Source organism: Salvelinus namaycush, unplaced genomic scaffold (assembly GCF_016432855.1).
Source record: "Salvelinus namaycush isolate Seneca unplaced genomic scaffold, SaNama_1.0 Scaffold113, whole genome shotgun sequence".
Classification (NCBI taxonomy): Eukaryota; Metazoa; Chordata; class Actinopteri; order Salmoniformes; family Salmonidae; genus Salvelinus; species Salvelinus namaycush.
In genome coordinates, this window is record NW_024057820.1 from 99,237 (window position 1) to 126,388 (window position 27,152).

The 27,152-nt window shown below is 41.1% G+C and overlaps 1 protein-coding gene across 1 annotated transcript in view; it reads left to right on the forward strand.

Annotated features, from left to right (window-relative positions):
- Window positions 1-816: 816 nt before the first annotated feature.
- Window positions 817-27,152, forward strand: part of LOC120035879 (zinc finger protein 271-like) — a gene marked incomplete at its 3' end in the record, with an annotated part of 33,052 nt that continues 6,716 nt past the window's right edge. Inside the window, exons 1-7 of the mRNA XM_038982345.1 lie at window positions 817-885; window positions 1,123-1,522; window positions 1,607-2,191; window positions 3,859-3,887; window positions 5,233-5,277; window positions 5,390-5,576; window positions 13,019-13,781. Of these exons, the coding sequence (XP_038838273.1) occupies window positions 817-885; window positions 1,123-1,522; window positions 1,607-2,191; window positions 3,859-3,887; window positions 5,233-5,277; window positions 5,390-5,576; window positions 13,019-13,781 (2,078 nt within the window). The remainder of the gene's footprint in view (window positions 886-1,122; window positions 1,523-1,606; window positions 2,192-3,858; window positions 3,888-5,232; window positions 5,278-5,389; window positions 5,577-13,018; window positions 13,782-27,152) is intronic.

Below are 27,152 nucleotides of genomic sequence, written 5' to 3' on the forward strand. Positions count from 1 at the left end.
ATTTGTGCCCAATTCAAGAGAAAAAAGCATTTTGTACGTATGGGGAAAAATTCTGCTATCTTTTTTTTCAGCTCATGAAACATGGGACCAACACTTTACATGTCGCGTTTATATTTTTGTTCAGTGTAGTTGCTATCAGTTTTAGAAACATATGATGTCATAGGTTATTCATCACATGAGAATGAACAAGCCTTTTCAGACTCTATGATATGGCTGTATATAGACTTACTATATATAGTAACTATCAGTTTTAGGAACATCTACCCCAAATATTTCACCTTATTTTTTACTTTACCCAAAATATGACATCGGCGATAGTCAACATGTTGAAAATCTGTGAACGTCTAAATAAGAAATTGGTCCATTTAAACAGCATGTGTCGAACTCTTTCAACAACGGGGAGATGTTACTGATGTGCTTTGTGTCTTCGACGTAAAAACTAGTTTTGGACTTCCACACAAAATTACTTCTTTACTTATTTTATGTTTAAGGAAGTGTGTAGGTCGCATTCTGTATCATATACAGCTATGAAAGTTATATATTTAGAACCACCTGCTGATTGGAATCCAGCGACGTCTGTGTCTTCAGTGTCCTAGAACTGTTTAGTTTTTTGTGTTCTGACTTGTAAAACAGGATAAATAAAATAAGTAATGTAAACATATTATCAGTAATTACCAGGAAGCTATACAACATTTGTTTTAAAATCACACTAAGACTGTTAAAACTGGCCTCAGGTTATTGAGGGATCTGATTAGGATTTACCCTCGTAGCAAGGCCGTTTTATCATGTGGAGGTTCCATTCAGGTCTCTATTTAAATGAACACTCTGTCTTTAGCAGGAGAAAGACCAGACTCAGAGGAACCAAAGCCACGGACGTCCAAACCAGCAAGAAGACACCAGTGTTCCCACTGTGGAAAGAGTTTTAACCAGAAAGGACACCTGAACCAACATGAGAGAATACACACCGGGGAGAAGCCTTACCACTGCTCCCAGTGTGGAAAGGGTTTTAACCAGAAAAGCTACCTGAAAAAACACGAGAGAATACACACAGAGGAGAAGCCTTACCACTGCTCCCAGTGTGGAAAGAGTTTTACCCACTTGTGTAATCTGAAAACACATGAGAGAATACACACAGAAGAAAAGCTGTACCGCTGCTCCCAGTGTGGAAGGAGTTTTACCCACTTACGTAACCTGAAAACACATGAGAGAATACACACAGGGCAGAAGCCTTACCATTGCTCCCAGTGTGGAAATAATTTTACCCACTTAAATAACCTGAAAACACATGAGCAATTACACACAGAGGAGAAGCCTTACTGCTGCTCCCAGTGTGGAAAGCGTTTTAACCAGAAAAGCTACCTGAAAAAACATGAGAAAATACACACAGGAGAAAAGCCTTACCACTGCTCCCAGTGTGGAAAGCGTTTTAACCAGAAAAGCTACCTGAAACAACATGAGAGAATACACACAGGAGAAAAGCTGTACAATTGCTCCCAGTGTGGAAAAGGTTGTAACCGCTTAAGTGACCTGAAATGACATGAGAGAATACACACAGGAGAAAATCTGTACTATTGCTCACAGTGTGGAAAGGGTTGTACCCACTTAGGTGACCTGAAACGACATGAGAGAATACACACAGGAGAAAAGCTGTACCACTGCTCCCAGTGTGGAAAGAGTTTTACCCACTTACGTAACCTGAAAACACATGAGATAATACATACAGGGGAGAAGCCTTACCACTGCTCCCAGTGTGGAAAGAGTTTTATCCACTTATGTAACCTGAAAACACATGAGCAGTTACACACAGGGGAGAAGCCTTACCACTGCTCCCAGTGTGGAAAGAGTTTTAATCAGAAAAGCTACCTTAAAAAACACGAGAGATCACACACAGGGGAGAGGCCTTACCACTGCTCCCAGTGTGGTAAGGGTTGTAACCAGTTAGGGGACCTGAAACAACATGAGAGAGTACACACAGGAGAAAAGCTGTACCACTGCTCCCAGTGTGGAAAGAGTTTTACCCAGTTAGGGGCCCTGAAACGGCATGAGAGAATACACACAGGAGAAAAGCTGTACCACTGCTCCCAGTGTGGAAAGATTTTTACCCAGTTATTGAACTTGAAAACACATGAGAGAATACACACACAGGGGAGAAGCCTTACCACTCCTCCCAGTGTGGAAATTGTTTTAATCAGTTAGGTAACATGAGATATAACACACAGGAGATAAGGATGTAGGCTACTGAACAGTAGGAAAGAGGACAGATTTAGGCTGCTGAACAGTAGGATAAATATATGCCTCTGAACAGTGGGACATAGGAGAGGTGCAAGCCCTATACGTGGTGGGAGAGTAGGCTGCAGAGACTCTGGAAATTCGTGTTAGGTATTGACTTTCCAGTGTTTTCACTACTGCATGTATTTTTATGTAAATAAACTGTTATCTCAGAATGATGTTGGGGGTAATTAAGTACTGGTGCTATAATGTCTGGCGCCGCCTCCACTGGCCCATAGGGATGTGTGTCATAGTATCATAGGGTATCATAGGGATGGGTATCATAGGGTATCATAAGTATATCATAGGGAATCATAGGGATGTGTGTCATAGTATCATAGGATATCATAGGGATGTGTATCATAGTATCATAGGGTATCATAAGGATGGGTATCATAAGGATATCATAGGGAATCATAGTGCTGTGTATCATAGTAGTGTGCTGAATAACTGCTGAATAAGTAGTGGTCTTATAATGTAAACTCCAACAGGAAATACATTCTAATGTATAACTTCAAGATAATTTTCACTCTGGTTTCAATTACATTTTCATCCAAACTAACAAGCAAATACTTTATGAATTTATTGTTTCCAAATCAACTTGCAAGGTTCCACAGATCAAAAGAGCAAAGCCTTGCAGATTGATGGCTGGGGTCCATCCGATGATAAGAGTCTGGGAAGATCAAAGCCTTGCAGATTGATGGCTGGGGTCCATCCGATGATAAGAGTCTGGGAAAATCAAAGCCTTGCAGATTGGTGCCTGGGGTCCATCCGATGATAAGAGTCTGGGAAGATCCAATAGCCGTATTTGCCAAATTTGTTAGAAGTAGTGTAAGATAGTAGTTAATAGTGTAAAAATTTGAGTTGTGTAATTTTGCCAAATCAAAATGTATTGGGGGTATGTGAGACAATGAAGATGTACCATAGTTGTTTATTATATTGTGATTGTCTTGTATATATATATATTAGGGATTGATTGTTTATATATTAAGGGTATGTTGTTTATTATATTGTGATTGTCTTGTGTGTATATATATATACATATATATATATTAGGGATTGATTGTTTATATATTAAGGGTATGTTGTTTATTATATTGTGATTGTCTTGTATATATATATATATATATATATATATATATATATATATATATATATATATATATATATTAGGGATTGATTGTTTATATATTAAGGGTATGTTGTTTATTATATTGTGATTGTCTTGTGTATATATATATATACATATATATATTAGGGATTGATTGTTTATATATTAAGGGTATGTTGTTTATTATATTGTGATTGTCTTGTGTATATATTTATATATATTATGGATTGATTGTTTATATATTAAGGGTATGTGAGACAAGGAAGACGTACCATAGTTGTTTATTAGGAAAGGAAATTGTATTAATTATCGGATGTTGTGAAACAAACAACAATTGTGTCTGTCATTGTCTGTTGTCATTACAATCGCCGCCTAACCTTGTTGTATTTCCCCTTCCCCTTTTGAAAAGGACCACCATGTAAATATCTGTTAAGCATTATTGTGTTATCCTTCATGATTTTCTTAAATTGTATGTGGAGGCGTCACCAGCTGGACGAGCTCCCTTATTGTATGTATTTTACAAACTGTCAAATAAATTCAATCAATATACATGTTCATATTAAGCTTATACTTCTGTGTACAGGAAAGTATTATTTGTAAGATGGAAGAGAAAATATATCAGCTTATTGTTAAATTATTATGACGTTATTTCCAATACAAAAAGTGTAGTAACTGTTGTTTCCAATCTGCGTTACTCACTCCAGCCAGCAGATGGCGATTTGCGTCTTTCAGCTGACTCTTCATGCGTGACGTATAATGGACTGGACGGGACGCTTCTTCAGGAACAACAACACGGCTACTCTTTCAAACGCCTCAGTAGCTTGCTAGCTAATTTAAATGCGAAACATTGACGCTTTAGACCATGTTTATGTACATTAGCTAATCTCAGTGTTTTAAACACAATTCTGTTGACGTTTCTACTGGTTAACTTTAAGCTAATTTGGTTGTTCAATTTGCAAACTTGTTAAAGATTGATACTGAGCCTAGCACTAGGCTAGTCGCTAATGTTAACTAGCTAGCTAACATCCCGGACCATGAGCTCACTAAACTACTCGCCCCTTGCTAAAGAAGAGGAGGTCTACTGGACTGAGAAAGAAGCTCTGGGGCTGAACATTGTCGTCAAAGAAGAAGAAGAAGAGGATGTTACAGTGAAAGGAGAGAAGTCTCCGTTTGGAGAGGAAGAGGGGATGGAGGCTCTCACAGTGGAAGAGGAGGAGGAAGAAGCTTTCAGAATGAAAAAGGAGAAAAAGGAGAATATCACACTGAAAGAAGAGGATGAGGGTATTACAGTGAAATATGAGAAAGAACATATTGTAGTGAAAGAGGAAGAGGGGATAGAGGCTGTCACAATGGTAGAGGAGGAGGTAGACACTTTCAGAATGAAAGAGGAGGATGTTATAGGGGAAAAAGAGGAAGAACCTTTTAGAGAGGAAGAGGATGCTATCTCAATAAAGGTGAAGGAGGAAGTCGTTTTGGTAGTGAAAGAGGAGGAGACAGAAGATCAAATTAACACCAGTGAGTACTGTCTTAAACAGGGGCACAAACTCTGCCATTGTTGAACTAATGTGGGGTTTTAAAATTCAATATTGGTGCATAATTTATACTTAAAAGGAATGCAAAACTCACCCAATTCGTGGAACGACCCTTTTACATTTGCATCACAAAAAGATATTTAATAAAATCATGATGGAAGTGGCCATTTTAGGCCCTTTTTAGACATATTAATGCCTCTTGTAAGACTCTGTGATTGTAATAGAAGATCATAAGTTTACAATCTGTTTGATGTTCTCGTTCACACAGGAGAGAGACATGACTATTGTGGATCCTCTGGGGAGCCTCAACAACATCCTGATGCTGACGAGGCAGAGAAGAGTCTCTCCAGATCAGAACACCAGATGGTACAGCTTGGTCTGGTCTAGCATACATCTTGCTCTATCCGGGGCTGGTTTTCTGTTAAGCACTTTATGACAACAGTGACAGCATCCATAATGGTCTGTGTCCCCTCTTTAGGGTTACCAGGACAACGCTAGCCCTTCCGTCCTCCCGGAGTTCCCGTGTTGTGCCTCTTCTGGTAGCGCCTTACTGCTGGGTATGAAGAGGTTGTCTGTGCTGCTGGTGGACTGCAGGAAAACAACGGGGCTGAGTGGAACTGTGAGAGGAGGAGGAGAGAAGAAAGGATCAGATTTGACTCATCAAAGTAAGTGCTGTAGTTTAGTTTGAACAAATAAAATAGATCTGCCCTCTGGTATCTGTTACCAGGACAACCAGTTATGAAGGAGTTCCCACATATGCTAAGCACATGTTGGATACTTTTGCTTCACTCTGCGGTCCAACTCATCCCAAACCTTCTCAATTGGGTTGAGGTCGGTTGATTGTGGATGCCAGGTCAACTGCTGCAGCACCACATCATTCTCCTAATTGGTCAAATAGCTCTGGGTGGCGGGTGCTCAGACGATGTGGAAGTCCTGGCCTGGCGTTGTTATACATGGTCTGCGGTTGTGAGACCGGTCGGATGTACTGCCAAATTCTCTAAAACAACGTTGGAGGCGGCTTATGGTAGAGAAATTAACATTACATTCTCTGGTAACAGCTCCGGTGGATATTCCTGCAGTCAGCATGCCAATTGCACGCTCCCTCAAAACTTGAGACATCTGTGGCATTGTGTTGTGTGACAAAACTGAACATTTTAGTGGCCTTTTATTGTCCCCAGCACAAGGTGCACCTGTGTAATGATCATGCTGTTTGATCAGCTTCTTGATATGCCACACCTGTCAGGTGAATGGATTATCTTGGCAAAGGAGAAATGTTCACTAACAGGGATATAAACAAATTTGAGGTAAATTATCTTTCATGCGTGTGGAAAAATTCTGGGATGTTTTATTTCAGCTCATGAAACATGGGACCAACACTTTACATATTGATATTTTTGGAACATCTACCCAAAATATTTCATTCTTTTTTTACTTTACTCAAAATATCATGACATTAATGATAGTCAAAATGTAAAAAAAAAAATGTCTAAATAAATAAAAAATGCCTTTTTTTCCCACCTTTATTTATCCAAGTTCTCATTTCCAACTGCGACCTGCCAAGATACAGCAAAGCAGTGCTACAAAAACAACACAGAGTTACACATAAACAAACGTACAGTCAACAACACAAAAGAAAAGGTCTATGTACAGCGTGTGCAAATGTAGTGAGATTAGGGAGGTAAGGAAATAAATAGGCCATAGAGGCAATTTAGCATTAACACTGGAGTGATAGATGTGCAGATGATGATGTGCAAGTCGAGATACTGGGGTGCAAAAAAATCTAAATAACAATATGGGGATGAGGTAGTTGGTTGTGCTATTTACAGATGGGCTGTGTACAGGTAAGCTGCTCTGACAACTGATGCTTAAAGTTAGAGAGGGAGATATAAGTCTCCAGCTTCAGTGATTTTTGCAATTTGTTCCAGTCATTGGCAGCAGAGAACTGGAAGGAAAGGCGGCCAAAGTAGGTGTTGGCTTTGGGGGTTACCAGTGAAATATACCTGCTGGAATGCGTGCTACTGGTGGGTGTTGCTATGGTGACCAGTGAGCTGAGATAAGGCGGGGCTTTACCTAGCAAAGACTTATAGATGACCTGGAGCCAGTGAGTTTGGCGACGAATATGTAGAGAGGGCCAGCCAACGAGCATACAGGTCGCAGTGGTGGGTAGTATATGGGGCTTTGGTGACAAAATGGATGGCACTGTGATAGACTACATCCAATTTTCTGAGTAGAGTGTTGGAGGATATTTTGTAAATTACATCGCCGATGTCAAGGATCGGTAGGATAGTCAGTTTTACGAGCGTATGTTTGGCAGCATGAGTGAAGGAGGCTTTGTTGCGAAATAGGAAGCCGATTTTAGATTTAATTTTGGATAGGATATGCTTAATGTGAGTCTGGAAGGAGAGTTTACAGTCTAACCAGACACCTAGGTATTTATAGTTGTCCACATATTCTAAAATATTCAAAATTCTGTTGAAGAGCATGCATTTAGTTTTACTAGCATTTAAAAGCTGGCCACGGAAGGAGTGTTGTATGGCATTGAAGCTCGTTTGGAGGTTTGTTAAAACAGTGTCCAAAGAAGGGCCAGATGTATACAGAATGGTGTCGTCTGCGTAGAGGTGAATCAGAGAATCCCCAGCAGCAAGAGCGACATCATTGATACAGTTGAAGTCGGAAGTTTACATGCACTTATGTTGGAGTCATTAAAACTCATTTTTCAACCACTCCACAAATTTCTTGTTCACAAACTATAGTTTTGGCAAGTCGGTTAGGATATCTACTTTGTGCATAACACAAGTAGTTGTTCCAACAATTGTTTACAGACAGATTATTTCACGTTTAATTCACGGTATCACAATTCCAGTGGGTCAGAAGTTTACATACACTAAGTTGACTGTGCCTTTAAACAGCTTGGAAAATTCCAGAAAATGATGTCATGGCTTTAGAAGCTTCTGATAGGCTAATTGACATCATCTGAGTCAATTGGAGGTGTACCTGTGGATGTATTTCAAGGCCTACCTTCAAACTCAGTGTCTCTTTGCTTGACATCATGGGAAAATCAAAAGATATCAGCCAAGACCTCAGAAAACAAATTGTAGACCTCCACAAGTCTGGTTCATCGTTTTGGAGTAATTTCCAAATGCCTGAAGGTACTACGTTCATCTGTATAAACAATAGTACGCAAGTATAAACACCATTAGACGACTCAGCCGTCATACCGCTCAGGAAGGAGACGCGTTCTGTCTCCTAGAGATGAAGGTACTTTGGTGCGAAAAGTGCTATTCAATCCAAGAACAACAGCAAAAGACCTTGTGAAGATGCTGGAGGAAACAGGTACAAAAGTATCTATATCCACAGTAAAACGAGTCCTATATCGACATAACCTGAAAGGTCGCTCAGCAAGGAAGAAGTCACTGCTCCAAAACTGCCATAAAAAAGCCAGACTCCGGTTTGCAACTGCACATGGGGACAAAGATCGTACTTTTGGTCTGATGAAACAAAAATAGAACTGTATGGCCATCGTTATGTTTGGAGGAAAAAGCGAGAGGCTTGCAAGTCGAAGAACACCATCCCAACCATGAAACACGGGGGTGGGAGCATCATGTTGTGGGGGTGCTTTGCTGCAGGAGGGACTGGTGCACTTCACAAAATAGATGGCTTCATGAGGAAGGAAAATGATGTGGATATATTGAAGCAACATCTCAAGACATCAGTCAGGAAGTTAATGCTTGGTCGCAAGTGGGTCTTCCAAATGGACAATGACCCCTAGCATACTTCCAAATTTGTGGTAAAATGCCTTAAGGACAACAAAGTCAAGGTATTGGAGTGGCCATCACAAAGCCCTGACCTCAATCCCATAGAATATTTGTTGGCAGAACTGAATAAGCATGTGCGAGCAAGGAGGCCTACAAACCTGTCTCAATTACAATTTTTGCCCTGTCAGGAAGGAATGGGCCAAAATTCACCTAACTTATTGTGGGAAGCTTGTGGAAGGCTACCCGAAACTTTGACCCAAGTTAAACAATTTAAAGCCAATCCTACCAAATACTAATTGAGTGTATGTAAACTTCTGATCCACTGGGAATGTGTTGAAAGAAATAAAAGCTGAAATAAATCATTCTCTCTACTATTATTCTGACATTTCACACCTAAAATAAAGTGGTGATCCTAACTGACCTAAGACAGGGAATTTTTACTGGGATTAAATGTCAGGAATTGTGAAAAGCTGAGTTTAAATGTATTTGGCTAAGGTGTATGTAAACTTCCGACTTCAACTGTATATACAGAGAAATTGAACCCTGTGTCACCCCCATAGAGACTGCCAGAGGTCCGGACAACAGGCCCTCCGATTTGACAGACTGAACTCTATCTGAGAAGGAGTTGGTGAACCAGGCGAGGCAGTCATTTGAGAAACCAAATCTATTGAGTCTGCCGATAAGAATGCGTTGATTAACAGAGTCGAAAGCCTTGGCCAGGTTGATGAAGACGGCTGCACAGTACTGTTTTTTATCGATAGCGGTTATGATATTGTTTAGGACCTTGAGCATGGCTGAGGTGCACCCATGACCAGCTCGGAAACCAGATTGCATAATGGAGAAGGTACAGTGGTATTCGTAATCGTCGGTGATCTGTTTGTTAACTTGGCTTTCAAAGATTTTAGAAAGGCAGGGCAGGATGGGAATAGGTCTATAACAGTTTGGGTCTAGAGTGTCTCCCCCTTTGAAGAGGGGGATGACCGCGGCAGCTTTCCAATCTTTGGGGATCTCAGACAATACGAAAGAGAAGTTGAACAGGTTAGTAATAGTTAGGGTTAGGGTGGGGTTTGCAACAATTTTGGGAAAGAGAGGTTCCAGATTGTCTAGCCCAGCTGTTTTGTAGGGATCCAGATTTTGCCGCTCTTTCAGAACATCAGCTGTCTTGATTTGGGTGGGGGGGGGGGGTGCTTGGGCAAGTTGCTGCAGGTGGTGCAGAGCTTTTGGCCGGGGTAGGGGTAGCCAGGTGGAAAGCATGGCCAGCCGTAGAAAAATGCTTATTGAAATTATCGATTATTGTAGATTTATCGGTGGTGACAGTGTTTCCTAGCTTCAGTGCAGGGGGCAGCTGGGAGGAGGTGCTCTTATTCTCCATGGACTTTAGTGTCCCAAAACGTTTTGGAATTAGTGCTACAGGGCGCAAATTTCTGTTTGAAAAAGCTAGCCTTTGCTTTCCTAACTGAGTGTTGTGGTGGTATTTTTCTGGTTTACCATAATGAGGAGTGTTACAAACTTCACACATCAGTTAGAGTTATACTTAAACTACATCTTTAATATTAAGAGCTTTGCAATAGCATTTTACTTTCAATGATGCGCTATCTCTAATGAACCATTGAAAGTGTCAACAGAAAAGTACAAAGATCTTTTATAGCCAAGATACACCCCTCTCAACTTCCATGATGAACCACATATCTTATGAAAAGTTCACAAAGAAAGACTTTTACTTGAGAGAGAGAGGAGTAGCACATAGCCAGATAGCATTCGCTATAAATTATCGTTCAGTTTGGTCTCTAAAATTAGGTTCTAATCTCGTTCCTGGTAGCACAAAAACATTACCTCATGTTATCTGGAATGCTCTTTAGGTTTTATCACCCAAAGACATCGTAAATCTCCTCTGTCAGTGCTATATCTCATAGAGGCCCATCCTCAGTGGAACACACAATAGTTAACAGAACACTCTTTTCTGTCGAATAAAACAACCATTATAATGCAATACAAGCATTATAACATAATCTTGCAATTTTCCACGACACTGTGTATATTGGTTCCTGACTTCCCTGAAAAGTTGCATATCGCTGGCTATTCGATGCTAATGCAGAACGCCACAGGATGTTTTTGTGCTGGTCAAGGGCAGTCAAGTCTGGGGTGAACCAAGGGCTATATCTGTTCTTAGTTCTACATTTTTGGAATGGGGCATGCTTATTTAGGATGGTGAGGAAATTACTTTTAAAGAGAAACCAGACATCCTCTACTGACGGGATGAGGTCAATATCCTACCAGGATACCCGGGCCAGGTCGATTAGAAAGGCCTGCTCGCTGAATTGTTTTAGGGAGCGTTTGACAGTGATGAGGGATGGTCGTTTGACCGCGGACCCATTACGGACGCAGGCAATGAGGCAGTGATCGCTAAGATCCTGGTTGAAGACGGCAGAGGTGTATTTAGAGGGCAAGTTAGTCAGGATGATATCTAAGAGGGTGCCCATGGTTACAGATTTAGGGTTGATGGTAGGTTTCTTGATGATTTATGTGAGATTGAGGGCATCTAGCTTAGATTGTAGGACGGCCGGGGTGTTAAGCATATCCCAGTTTAGGTCACCTAACTGTACGAACTCTGAAGATAGATTGGGGGGAAATCAATTCACATATGGTGTCCAGGGCACAGCTGGGGGCTGAGGGGAATCTATAACAAGCGGCAACGGTGAGAGACTTGTTTCTGTCACTTTAACCATACCTACATGTACATACTACCTCAATAAGCCTGACTAACCGGTGTCTGTATATAGCCTTGCTACTGTTATTTTACACATACCTTTTTTTTTCGCACTATTGGTAAGTAAGCATTTCACTCTAAGGTCTACACCTGTTGTATTCGACGCACGTGACAAGGATGTGAGTACAGTGGATGTGAGTACAGTGGAGGTTAACCTAGGCATTGAGTGACGATGAGAGAGGTTTTGTCTCTAGAGGCACCAGTTAACCCAGGTGAGGTCACCGCATGTGTGGGGGGTGGGACAAAAGGGCTATCTAAGGCATGTTGGGCGGGGCTGGGGGCTCTACAGTGAAATAAAACAATAATAACTAACCTAAACAGCAATAGACAAGGTATATTGACATTAGGAAGAGGCATGTGTAGCCGACTGATCATAGGGTCCAATGAGCAGCAATAGGTGAGTCAGGGAGCCGTTCGGTAGTTGCTACTACGCTAGGCGAGCTGGAGACACGGTGATTCAGACAGCTAGCGGGCCGGGGCTAGCAGATGGGTCTTCGGCGATGTCGGGCGATTACGTCGGCAGACCAGTCGTGATGGATCGGCGGGGCTCCGTGTCGGCAGTAATGGGTCCAGGCCAATTGGCAAAAGAGGTATTGTAGCCCAAGAATTAGCTGGTGGACCTCTTCGGCTAGCCGGGAGATAGGCCTAGCTCGAGGCTAGTTCAAGTCTAAGTGGTGCTTGCTTCGGGACAGAGACGTTTGCCAGGAGTAGCTACTCGGATTGCAGCTAGCTAGCTGCGATGTGTAAAGGTTCAGAGCGGTAGGAATCCGGTGATGTGGTAGAGAAAAAGCAGTCCGATACGCTCTGGGTTGATATCGCGCTGTGCAGACTGGCAGGTATTGACCAGGCTGAAGCTGGCTGGTGTCCCAGTTAACAGTGAAGACCGCTAGTAGTGGCTAACTGACTAGTAGCTAGTAGCTAGTTAGCTGGCTAGCTTCTGATGGGGGTTCCGGTTCTAAAGTATAAAAATAGCAGATCTGTACCACATTGGGGGAGGCGGGTTGCAGGAAAGTTAATTCAGTCCGTAAATGGAAAGTGAGATTACAATATATACGAAATGAAAACAATATATACAAATATTTACATGGGACAGGACGGGACAAGACAAAACACACGTCCGACTGCTACGCCATCTTGGAATGTGTCGACCCTATCGACAACGGGGAGATGTTACTGATGTGCTTTGTGTCTGTCTCCAATGTAAAAATGAAACTTCCACACAAAATGACTTCTTTACTTAATTTAGGTTCAAGGAAGTGTGTAGGTCACATTCTGTATCATACAGCTATGAAGGTTATATATTTAGAACCACCTGCTGATTGGAATCCAGTCTGTGTCTTCAGTGTTCTAGAACTGTTTAGTGTTTTGTGGTCTGACTTATATAACAGAAAGAATAATAAGTAATGTAAACATATTATCAGTAATTACCAGGAAGCTCTACATCATTTGTTTTAAATTATGAAATGTTTGAAAACTGGCATCAGGATATTGAGGGATGTGATTTGGATTAAACCTCAGCAAGGCAGTTTTATCATGTGGAGATTTCATTCTGGCATCTCTTTAAAATTAACACTGTCTTTTGCAGGAGGAAAACCAACCTTGGAGGAACCAAAGACGTCCAACCCAGCAAGACGACACCTCTGCTCCCATTGTGGAAAAAGTTTTAACCAGTTAGTTAGATTGAAAAGACATGAGAGGGTACACATAAGAACGAAGCCACTCCATTGCTCCCAGTGTGGAAAGAGTTTTAAGCGGTTAGACACCCTCAAAGCTCATGAGCGAATACACACAGGGGAGAAGCCATGCCATTGCGCCCAGTGTGGAAAGAGTTTTACCCAATTAGGAAGCCTGAAAGAACACATGAGACTGCACACAGGGGAGAAGCCTTACCACTGCTCCGAGTGTGGAAAGAGTTTTAATCAGTCAGGAAGCCTGAAAGCTCATGAGCGAATACACACAGGGGAGAAGCCTTACCACTGCTCCCATTGTGCAAAGCGTTTTATCCAATTAGGAAGCCTGAAAGAACACATGAGAGTGCACACAGGGGAGAAGCCTTACCACTGCTCCCAGTGTGCCAAGCGTTTTACCCATTTAGGAAACCTGAAAGAACACAAGAGACTGCACACAGGGGAGAAGCCTTACCACTGCTCCCGGTGTTCAAAGCGTTTTACCCATTTAGGAAACCTGAAAGCTCATGAGCGAATACACACAGGGGAGAAGCCTTACCATTGTTCCCACTGTGGAAAGCGTTTTAACTATTCAGGAAAGCTGAAAGAACACATGAGACTGCACACAGGGGAGAAGCCTTACAAATGCTCAGACTGTGGGAAGACATATTACTCATCACAGTGACTTAAACATCATGTGCGAATCCACACAGGAGAGAATAATTACTTCTCCTAGTGTGTAAATTTATATTTCACATCACATTAACTTAGAATTCATCAGAGAACATACACAGTGCTCCCACTGTCTTATATTGTTGTCTTATATTGTTGCCTGAGAATGTGTTTATTTTATTAAATGAAATGGTACAAAGTATACTCAAATGTATGTTTTTGTAATAAAACATGAATTGAATATGGAGTATGTCAGTTTGAATATAGAGTAGATCAGATTCCATGTGTTTAAATGGTCATTTCTTAAACTCTGACTGTGTGTGTTTATCTGGGTGTGTCTTTCCTCCAGCACTACAGATAGTACAGTGATATTTGGATGTAATGCATTTGCTCCATTGTTTAAATTTGCATTGTTGGCCCACTGATGATTTAATGAAATGAAAATGTTCACAGACTCTGTAATGCAAAATGTTAATTGTATGTGTCCACATATCTGAGTATGTGACTAACCTTGTGAAACTGACCTATTATAATCTCCTGTTCTTGGGAGTATCATCCTGTGTTGCAAACCAGCTGCACCTGTGTCCTTGTATGAATAAAGTCCCTCCTAGGAACAGGAAACTATAAAGATATGTGCTCATCACCCAATGCTTCAGGAATTAGACTGTCTACACTGCGCTGTGTAACTGTTATTCTCTCTGAGCTCAGAAATAAAGAATCTTGGTTTGACTTGGACTCCAGCAGGTCCTTATTTTATAATATCCACCACAACTCTCCCACGGATTGCTGTTTATCATTGTCTCAATGAAGAGTTCTTTGTTCTACTATCCTGGGGGCATTTACAAGCCTCCCACTGGTTGAATAAATGTTGTTTCCACGTCATTTCAACAAAACAAATCCATGTGATGTTAGATCAATGCAGAAAACTGATTGGATTTGTAAAAAGCTGTCAACATCAGGAATCTTTATTTATTTTTCACCCAACTTGTAAGCTAAATCCAATGACAGGTGACATTTTGTGTTGATTTCATGTTGAATTCACGACTCAAAGAAATGTAAATAGAAACTAGATGTTGAACTGATGTCTGTGCCCAGTGGGCTGGTTTGAATAAGTGGCAGGTGTTGGATCAATATCCACCTTAGTAGCTAAGTTTCCGTGCAATTTGCGACAGATTTTCATGTGAATATTCTTAAATATGTACAAAACAATATATGCATTTTCCCACCAGAAATGTTTCTTTCAAACAGACTAATTGCAGACTTTGTGTGACAAATAAAACAACTTTTGCTGTTAAAATCCCATATACCGTATGAAAAATACACGTTAAATGGGTTTCCATCACATTTTCAACTCTACTGAGGGTTTAAAAAGCTGTTGTATTATATAGCAAACGTGCTCTTGTCCCGTGCACTGTAGTCAGCAGCTCACAGATACAGTGCTGGTAGGCTACCTACATGATGAGATTATTATGGATGAGAGAGATATTATTTTATTTGTCAAATGGAAACCAAGCATCAATCATCATGTCACCAGAAGAAGACCATCAAAATGTATTGGAAAGGAGCATCAAGCTCATCACATGCAGTTTCACCACCCTGTGAAGTTCATAACTTATTTAATCTGTAGCCTAATAAACTGCATGGGTTCCCAAATCGTAGAGGGAGGACCACACAACATATCATCGCGTGACTCCAAGTTAAAACCTCTAACGAGTCACAAACCCGGATCCAGGATCCCCCCCATCAAAAAAGCTGACTAGCATAGCCTAGCCTAAAGCCACAGGGATATCATATAATAAAATGTTCATGAAATCACAAGTCCAAGACACCAAATGAAAGATACACATCTTGTGAATCCAGCCATCATTTCTGAAGTTTAAAATGTTTTACAGGGAAGACACAATATGTATTTATATTAGCTAACCACCATAGCAAAAGACACAACTTTTTTTTTCCACCAGTTTTTTTCCTGCATAGGTAGCTATCACAAATTCGACCAAATAAAGATATAAATAGTCACTAACCAAGAAACAACTTCATCAGATGACAGTCTGATAACATTTATTGTATAGCATATGTTTTGTTCGAAAAATGTGCATATTTCAGGTATAAATCATAGTTTTACATCACAACTCTCACCAAAGCAACTAGAATAACTACAGAGAGCAACGTGAATTACCTAAATACTCATCATAAAACATTTATGAAAAATACACAGCGTACAGCAAATGAAAGACAAAGATCTTGTGAATCCAGCCAATATTTCAGATTCTTTAAGTGTTTTACAGCGAAAACACAATTTAGCATTATATTAGCTTACTACAATAGCCAACCACACAGCAGCATTGATTCAAGCCAACAATAGCGATAACGAATAAACCAGCAAAATATATTTATTTTTTCACTAACCTTCTCAAACTTCTTCAGATGACAGTCCTATAACATCATATTACACAATACATATATTGTTTGTTCGAAAATGTGCATATTTAGCGGCACAAATCGTGGTTATACAATGAGAATAGTAGCCAAGCTGCCAACAAAATGTCGGGAGAAATCTTGGGAGAGGCACCTAATCTAATCAATAACTAATCATAAACTTGACTAAAAAATACAGGTTGGACAGCAAATGAAAGATACATTAGTTCTTAATGCAACCGCTGTGTTAGATTTTTAAAATTAACGTTACTACGACATACAGCGTGCGTTACAGCGAGACCGTGCCGAAATTAATGGCGGAATTATTGTTTAACATTTTTTAACATAAATACGAATTAACAGCATAAAGACTTCTTACTATTTGTTGAGCTTCCATCAGAATCTTGGGCAAGTTGTCCTTTGTCCATAATAATCGTTGCTCGGCTGTAGAATGTCATCTTCAACCGTGTAATTAGCAGCAAACATTAGCCATGTGGCGAAGACGTGTCCAACTCACCATAACGCAGCACAAATAAAATACCGAAAATCGCAATATACTGATATAAACTGATATAACTCGGTTTAAAATAACTACGTTATGATGTTTCTAACACCTATATCGAATAAAATCAGAGCCGGATATATCTAACGCCGATAACGTGAGCTTTTCAGAATGCCATCCTGAGGTCTGCTTTGCGCCATGACGAACGTTGAAAAGGGTGCACCCCTCGTTCCAAGACCATTTATACGGCCTCAGATCTACCTAGCAACACCATTCAAATCCTCACTGCTTACTGACATCTAGGGGAAATCGTATGCAGTGCATGTCGACCAATAGAATAATTGCAAATTAATTAACTGACCCTGGAACAGAGTGCCTGATTTCAGATTTCTCACTTCCTGACAGGAAGTTTGCTCCAACTTGAGTTCTGTTTTACTCACAGAAATAATTCAAACGGTTTTAGAAACTAGAGAGTGTTTTCATTCCAATAGTAATAATAATATGCATATTGTACGAGCAAGAATTGAGTATGAGGCAGTTTAATTTGGGAACGTTTTTTTACAAAGTGAAAACAGCGCCCCCATATTGACAAGAAGTTTTAACTGAGATGTGATGGTTATTATATAAATATTTGCACATAAAGGAGTTTCCATCGCCATTTCTCATTCATACATCTTTACTGACACAAAAAGACCCCACCATGTAAAACGAACTAACAAATTGTCTGTCTGCATTAATAAAATTGTACAGGCATATCCTGTTTCCATTATCCCGGTCATTACTTTTGAAATGGTTGGATCAATATCCACCTTCATGATATGGATGAAGCCTGATTTGGAATGTCTGAGTAGTTCTATATGATGTCATAATACACCCCTCTGATAATCAAGTGATATTTAGAATGTCTGAGTAGTTCTATCTGATGTCATAATACACCCCTCTGATAGTGACTTATTTCCTCCATTGTTTCCATGTCAGTTGGTTTCCCACTCTGATGATTTATATCTGACAGAGGGGCTTTAAAGGAATAGTATGGTCACATTTACAGGTTGTGGCTCAGTATTCTTAGTATGATGTGAAAAAAGAACAATCAACTATTTATTGATAATGTATATTCCTATTCAGCTTCTACATCTGCACAGAGAAAAACAGTATCTTAAAGGTGATTAAATATATATATATAAATTGTACACTTCTATTTTCACAATTTGAATTATTATTCATCAAAAACTATACCAACAATACACTGCGGCTTTGACATCAAGAAGAGATTGGGCTGATGGGTGGTGGTGCTACTATACAGGTAAGGCTGTCCAATATGAATGTTCAATACACACAATAGGTTGATCAGTAGCCAGTTAGCTAGCTGCTACAGTCCAATATGAATGTTCAATACACACAATAGGTTGATCGGTAGCCAGTTAGCTGTGCTGCTACAGTCCAATATGAATGTTCAATACACACAATAGGTTGACTGTTGACCAATATGAATGTTCATAATGAGGGAAAAATAAAGGTGGGCTCTCCTGTCAACATGGGGCTCCTGCTGCAGGTAGCCTAGCGGTTACTAGTGTTGGGCCAGTAACCGAAAGATCTCTGGTTTGAATCCCAAAGACAACTAGGTGAAAAATCTGTCAATTTGCCCTTGAGGACAGCAGCAGCAGGAGCCTCATGTTTCTCCCATTCTTCTCTGCAGATCCTCTCAAACTCTGTCAGGTTGGATGGGGAGTGTCACTACAAAGCTATTTTCAGGTCTCTCCGGAGATGTTAAATCGGGTTCAAATCCGGGCTCTGGCTGGGCCCCTCAAGGACATTCAGAGACATCTCCCAAAGCCACTCCTGCATTGTCTTGGCTTTGTGCGTAGGGTCGTTGTCCTATTGGAAGGTTAACCTTTGCCCCAGTCTGAGGTCCTGAGTGCTCTGGAGCAAGTTTTCAAAAATTATCTCTCTGTATTTTGCTCCGTTCATCTTTCCCTCGATCCTGACGAGTCTCCCAGTCCATGCCGCTGAAAAACATCCCCACAGCATGATACTGCCAACCCAATGCTTCACCTTAGGAATGGTGCCAGGTTTCCTCCAGACGTGACCCGTGGCATTCATCAGACCAGAGAATTTTGTTACTCATGGTCTGATAGTCCTTTAGGTGCCTTTTGGCAAACTCCAAGCTGGCTTTCATGTGCCTTTTACTGAGGAGTGGCTTCCGTCTGGCAACTCTACCATAATGTCCTGCTTGGTGGAGTGATGCAGAGATGGTTGTCCTTCTGGAAGGTTCTCCCATCTCCACAGAGGAGCTCTGTCAGAGTGACCATTGGGTTCTTGGTCACCTCCCTGACCAAGGCCCTTCTCCCCCAATTGTTCAGTTTGGCCAGGCAGCCAGCAGTAGGAAGGGTTTTGGTGGTTTCAAACTTCTTCCTTTTAAGATGATGGGGACCTTCAATGCTGCAGAAATGTTTTGGTACACTTCCCCAGATCTGTGCCGTGACACAATCTTGTCTCGAAAGGAGTATATCACATCAAATACAGGCTACTTAAAGTTCATGAGAGAACACACATATGCTCGTACTCTTGTCTCATTTTTACAAAAATAGAATTGTGCTTTTGGTCATGCAATATTTTCTTTATATATATATACTGATCATACCAAACATTTGGAGAGAAATAAACGTCCTAATATAGACTAGGAACCTCCTCCTTTTCCCTCAGAAGAGCCTCAATTTGTCGGGGCATGAACTCTTCAAAGTGTCCAAAGCCTTCCACAGGGATGTTGGCACATGTTGACTCCAATGCTTCCCACAATTGTGTCATGTTGGCTGGATGTCCTTTGGGTGCAGTGAAGGCTCCTCAGGGAAGGATGGTCTTCCCCTTCCTCCTCTGAGGAGCCTCCACTGCACCCAAAGGACATCGAGCCAACATGACATAATTGTGGGATGGGATTTTCAGTGAGTTTCAGAAGAAAATAAATTGCTAAAACATAAAAAAATTATCCTTTTTGGATAAAACTATACTAAATATAATCACATCACCATCATCATTGAATAAAAAAATAATTGAATAAAACATACTATTTTGCGTCCTCCTCTGGGTACATTGACTTCAATACAAAACCTAGGAGGCTCATGGTTCTCAAGGCTTCCATAGACTTAAACAGTAATTATGACAACTTCCGGAGGACATCCTCCAACCTATCAGAGCTCTTTCAGCATGAACCTTCTCCGCTGTGCAATGCGGTTTCCGAGCTGGTCATGGGTGCACCTCAACCCCGCTCAAGGTACTAATCGATATTATAACCGCCATCGAGAAGAGACAATACTGTGCAGCCGTATTCATGGGTTGGCACCCCCCATTGGGTTGTGCCATGGCGAAGATCTTTGTGGGCTATACTCGGCCTTGTCTCAGGATGGTAAGTTGGTGGTTGAAGGTATCACTCTAGTGGTGCGGGGGCTGTGCTTTGGCAAAGTGGGTGGGGTTATATCCTGCCTGTTTGGCCCTGTCCGGGGGTATCATCGGATGGGGCCACGGTGTCTCCTGACCCCTCCTGTCTCAGCCTCCAGTATTTATGCTGCAGTAGTTTATGTGTCGGGGGGCTGGGGTCAGTCTGTTACATCTGGAGTATTTCTCCTGTCTTATCCGGTGTCCTGTGTGAATTTAAGTATGCTCTCTCTCTTTCTTTCTTTCTTTCTTTCTTTCTTTCTTTCTTTCTTTCTTTCTTTCTTTCTTTCTTTCTCTTTCTCGGAGGACCTGAGCCCTAGGACCATGCCTCAGGACTACCTGGCATGATGACTCCTTGCTGTCCCCAGTCCAGCTGGCCGTGCTGCTGCTCCAGTTTCAACTGTTCTGCCTGCGGCTATGGAACCCTGACCTGTTCACCGGAGGTGCTACCTGTCCCAGACCTGCTGTTTTCAACTCTCTAGAGACAAACGTTTCTTAAACAGAAAAAAACGGGATAAACATACCTGAATTTGTCAAATAAAATCAAACTTTATTTGTCAAATGCGCCGAATACAACAAGTGTAGACCTTACAGTGAATTGCTTACTTACAAGCCCTTAACTAACAGTACGGTTCAAGAAGAGTTAAGAAAATAAGCAAATGACCAAAAGTAAAAAAAATAATAAAAAGTAACACAATAAAATAACAATAACAAGGCTATATACAGGGGGTACTGGTACCGAGTCAATGTGCAGGGGTACAGGTTAGTCGAGGTAATTTGTACATGTAGGTTGGGGTGAAGTGACATTTCATAGATAATAAACAGCAACTAGCAGCAGTGTACAAAACAAATGGAGGTGGGGTCAATGTAAATAGTCCGGGTGGCCATTTGATTAATTGTTCAGCAGTCTTATGGCTTATGGGGGTAGAAGCTGTTAATTAAGAGCCTTTTGGTTCTAGACTTGGTGCCCCGGTACCGCTTGACGTGTGGGAGCAGAGAAAACAGTCTATGACTTGGGTGACTGACAATTTTTGGGTCTTTCTTTATATAAGTCCTGGATGGCAGGAAGCTTGGCCCCAGTGATGTTCACTACCCTCTGTAGTGCATTACGGTCAGATGCCGAGCAGTTGCCATACCAGGCGGTGATGCAACCGGTCAGGATGCTCTCGATGGTGCAGCTGTAGAACTTTTTTGAGGATCTGGGGACCCATGCCAAATCTTTTCACTCTCCTGAGGTGGAAAACTTGTTGTCGTGCCCTCTTCACGACTGTCTTGGTGTGTTTGGACCATGATAATTAGTTGGTGATGTCTTCACGACTGTCTGTCCATGTGTCACTGTCTGTCACCTAAAAAACGTATCTCGACCTGTGTGCACCTACATTCTAAACTTTAATTCATAGGCTAGGTTGTAGCAATCTCATGATGGGTATAGGGAAAATTCTAGTATCATGTAGTAGCCGAAACCTATTGCTGTTACATTGAACAGGGTGAATGGAATATGAATGACAGTCATCTAATATGCTGTAATAGAATTAAGGCCATGCTCATGAAAAAACAAATCGTTCTGCCTCATCTTAAACACCACTGTTTGGGTGTTGGATGATTCTTGATACACATGGGAAATGGTTGAGCTGGAAAACCCCAGCAGCGTTGCAGTTCTTGACACAAACCGGCGCCTGGGACCTACTACCATACCCTGTTCAAAGGCTCTTAACTATTTTGTCTTCCCCATTCACCCTCTGAATGGCACACATACACAATCCATGTCTCATTTGTCTCAAGGCCTAAAATGCCTTACAGGATGATTTGTGTCTTAAAGAGCGTAGCTTTAAGGAAATAGTACCGTCACATCTAGATAAAAACTAATGTGAAAAATGAACAGAGCAAATGTTTATTAAAACACTACCTATTCATAGAAGTATGTATTCATCATTTACAATATATCAGTTTATGTTTAAATTATTATGACGTTTTTTACCAATACAGAAAGTGTCGTAACTGTTGTTTCCAAACTGCGTTACCCACTCCAGTCAGCAGATGGCGATATGCGTCTTTCAGGTGATGCTTCTTGCTTGACGTTTCATTTACTGGACCGGACGCTTCTTCAGGAACAACAACGCGGATAGTCTTTCAACCACCTCGGTAGCTTGCTAGCCAACATAAAACGGAAAGATTGACGCTTTAGACCATGTTAATGTACATTAGCTAATCTCAGTGTTTTAAACGCAGTTCAGTTGACGTATCAACTGGTTAACTTTAACCTAATTTGCTTGTTCAATTTGCAAAGTTGTTCAACATTGATACTGAGCCTAGCGCTAGGCTAGTCGCTAATTCTAACATCCCAGACCATGAGCTCACTAAACTACTCCTCCCCTGTTAAAGAAGAAGAGGTCTGCTGTATGCAGAAAGAAGCTCTGAGGCTGAACATTGTCGTGAAAGAAGAAGAGGATGTTATAGAGGAAACAGAGGAAGAACCTTTTAGAGAGGAAGAGGATGCTATCTCAGTAGAGGTGAAGAAGGAAGACGTCTTGGGAGTGAAAGAGGAGGAGACAGAATATCAGATTAACACCAGTGAGTACTGTCTTAAACAGAGTCACACACTATGCAGTTGTTGAACTAATGTGTGGTTTTAAAGGGCATTCTACTGAAGTTCTACACTTGAATATGTTGTTCAGTACTGTAGGAATTGTTAAAGGGGCCATCTGCCTTTGTTAGTTTTAATCTGCCATTGGTACATATATTTTGGGGACTTTTAAATTAGATTTATTAAATGATCCATGTGGTCTACATTAAAGTGCATCTCATCTAGTATAACAGGCTTTTAAAATGCAATGTTGGAGCATAATTTATACTTAAAATATCAAAGGGATGCAAAAGGCACCCATTTAGTGGAACGACCCTTTAACATTTGCATTTTAGGCTGTTTAGAGAGATTAATGCCTCTTGTAAGACCCTATGATTATAATAGACGGTCGTAAGTTCACTATCTGTTTGATGTTCTCATTCACACAGGAGAGAGACATGACTATTGTGGATCCTCTGGGGAGCCTCAACAACATCCTGATGCTGACGAGGCAGAGAAGAGTCTCTCCAGATCAGAACACCAGATGGTACAGCTTGGTCTGGTCTAACATACAGCTTGCTCTATCGGGGTCTGGGCTGGGTTTCTGTAAAGCACTTTATGACAGCGGTGACATCAGCATCCATAATGATATGTGTCTGTGTCCCCTCTATGGTTACCAGGACAACGCTAGCCCTTCCACCCTCCCAGAGTCCCCGTGTCGTGCCTCTCCCGGTAGCGCCTTCCTGCTGGGTATGAAGAGGTTGTCTGTGCTGCTGGTGGACTGCAGGAAAACAACGGGGCTGAGTGGAATTGTGAGAGGAAGAGAAGAGAAGAAAGGATCAGATGTAACTCATCAAAGTAAGTGCTGTAGTTTAGTTTGAACAAATACAATAGATCTGCCCACTGGTATCTGTTACCAGGACAACCAGCAGAGTTCTGTTAGTTGACAGGAAGATAGACTGGTATCTGTTACCAGGACAACCAGCAGAGTTCTGTTAGTTGACAGGAAGATAGACTGGTGGATATGGATGTTATGAATATCATAACACTGAAAAAGGATTCTGCCAATGAAAAGAGAGAAACCAATAGACCATAAAACCTTTATGAAAGTTAGCTTTAGAGAGAAAGTTTCAAGATGATCTGATGTAAGGTGCTTGTTTTACAAAACCTTTTCCTTAAAACATTATGGATGTTACATTGCCTGTCCCAGTCAACCCCCCCTTTCTTTACAAGACTCTAGAACACACAAACTCAACTCCAGACACTTAAATGTGGTCTGTATTGCTTCATTAACATCTGATCTACGCAACTTGTTAAACAGGCCAATATATATTTTAAAACAAACTCCTTTTTTTGTCTTGACCTCCATCTCTGTAATGGACAAAGTTAATTTCATTTCCTACTTTAACAGGTCAAATAAAGCCTGAACTCCAACATATTGACCTTACAGAAGATGGTTTCATTTGGAAATGACTAACTTTATTAATAAAATGTGTAACTGATGCTAACAGTTGAAATTCCTCCACTGTCCCTGTCCCCATACCAGGCTCAAACCAGTGATCCTCTGCTTCTTAACACACGTGACCGCTCTCCTTGAGAATAAACTCTATTCAGAGTTCTCGAGCCACACACTCACTATAGCACAATAATTACTATAGCACAGTGTATTTAACAGATGGTGAGATCAGAAACAAATCAGCCCCTTTGTTGCTCTGTTTCAGAGCTACTCTGCTTTCTGACGAAGGAAAGCCTTTTCAACTATAAATGTATATTTGGCTGCCATTTAGGCTGCAACAACTATACAGTGGAACACCCCCTGATCTGTTGTTTTATGAAGGGTCACCTACGCCCAGTACCCAAACAGCTAGTCCCATCCTGGGATTTTTATGTTTTGCTTGAGGCCATTTCTGCTGTTGGAGCCACTGGAAAGAGTAGAAATTAGATTTATTTAAAACTGCTTTACTTTAGCCATTATATCCGTATAATGAGTTACACCCCCATACCTCCATGAGGTTCTATAGTTGCAAGGATCTGACACCTCCGGAGGGCTTGATGGCTCAATCCACCAGAGGAATGGCTACAACATAGGCATTGTTCAAAGGCATCTCTGTTCAAGAGATCTGTAATGCAGCATGTTGTGGTGATGTACCTTCATGAGGTTCTACTGACTGGACATCACTACACATACGGTGAGTAGAGTGTGGACCTCTGAGGGATGATCCTGTCTAGACTTGGCATCAGAGAGGGTATGAGCTCTGTAGTAGTTGACTATATCCCCAAAGTGAGAGACTAACGAGTCACTGAAATAGAACTGAAGGTTCCCTAACAGACCCCTGATTCTATGATATTCACCAGGTTACCTAACAGAACCCTGATTCTATGATATTCACCAGGTTACCTAACAGAACCCTGATTCTATGATATTCACCAGGTTACCTAACAGAACCCTGATTCTATGATATTCACCAGGTTACCTAACAGAACCCTGATTCTATGATATTCACCAGGTTACCTAACAGAACCCTGATTCTATAATATTCACCAGGTTCCCTAACAGAACCCTGATTCTATGATATTCACCAGGTTACCTAACAGAACCCTGATTCTATGATATTCACCAGGTTACCTAACAGAACCCTGATTCTATGATATTCACCAGGTTACCTAACAGAACCTTGATTCTATGATATTCACCAGGTTACCTAACAGAACCCTGATTCTATGATATTCACCAGGTTACCTAACAGAACCATGATTCTATGATATTCACCAGGTTACCTAACAGAACCCTGATTCTATGATATTCACCAGGTTACCTAACAGAACCTTGATTCTATGATATTCACCAGGTTACCTAACAGAACCCTGATTCTATGATATTCACCAGGTTACCTAACAGAACCCTGATTCTATAATATTCACCAGGTTCCCTAACAGAACCCTGATTCTATGATATTCACCAGGTTACCTAACAGAACCCTGATTCTATGATATTCACCAGGTTACCTAACAGAACCCTGATTCTATGATATTCACCAGGTTACCTAACAGAACCTTGATTCTATGATATTCACCAGGTTACCTAACAGAACCCTGATTCTATGATATTCACCAGATTACCTTTCACACATGGAAGACGGGAGCGACTATGTCCCTGATATAGGAAGTGGTCTGCTATTGGCCGTTGCTATCGGAGAGGACAGTGCCTCCTGAAAGTATTCAGACCCCTTGACTTTTTCCACATTTTGTTACATTACAGACTTTTTCTAAAAACACAATACCAAACATTTTTGTTTGATAATTTTGCTAATTTACCAAAATATACAAAACTGAAATATTACATTTACTTAAGTATTCAGACCCTATACTCAGAACTCTGTTCAAGTAGCAGGTTCTGCTCTGGAGCAGGTTTTCATCAAAGATCTCTCTTAAAGGAGGACTGTAGCATCTAATGATGAAACATTATGGAGTCTTAAAGGAGGACTGTAGCATCTAATGATGAAACATTATGGAGTCTTAAAGGAGGACTGGGATGGGAAAGGAAAGGGGATATCTAGTCAGTCACAACTGAATCCATTCACCCTAAATGTGTCTTCCGCATTGAACCCAACCCCTCTGAATCAGAGTGGTGCGGGGGCTGCCTTAATCGATGTACACGTTATCGGCGCCCAGGGAGCAGTTGTTGCGGGTTAACTGCCTTGCTCAAGGGTAGAACGGCAGCTTTTTTCTACCTTGGGGGGCGTGCGGATTCGAACCAGCGACTTCTCGGTTAATGGCCCAACATTCTTAATCTCTAGTCTACAAATGTCACAAATGTTCCAACTTCAATTCATTATTTCTCAATGATGCAGATTCCCGGATTATGCGACGTTCAGAATGAGACTGTAGAGGAAATTGAATAATTAGCGACTGTTGTAAAATCGATGTTCTGATATTCTTTGAAGTAATTTGGGAAATAGAAACTCAATAAAAACTAATTTCCCCATGGTGCCCAGGTTAATGAGTTAATAATTGTCTGATTCATTTAATCACGCAATTATAAACCGTTAATCATTCGATGAGCAGCAGTCGTCACATTAACTAATACAACGTCACGACATATTGGCACCCCGTGGGAGGCATTGAAGATAAAACTATGGCCGCACTTTTGGGTTAATTCCATACCAATTGTGTAGCAAGATACATATATACCATTAATAGCTATAGGCAGGACTGGTGTGGGAGAAGCGTGTGTGTGTCGTTCCATTTCACCCAGATACTGGTCGGGAGAGAACCACCCCTGTGGTACATCTGACGAATGTCAGTGTGTCGGAGGGTCTACTGAATGCTACGTGCTAGGGCATATGTACCAGCCGATGTAGACATTCTGAGAATAATACTAGTGGACCAACTAGTAGGTCGCTTTCAGGAGTGATCTGACTCGGTCATAAGCAATTCCTAGAGCAGAGGACATATGAGCCAGCCATTA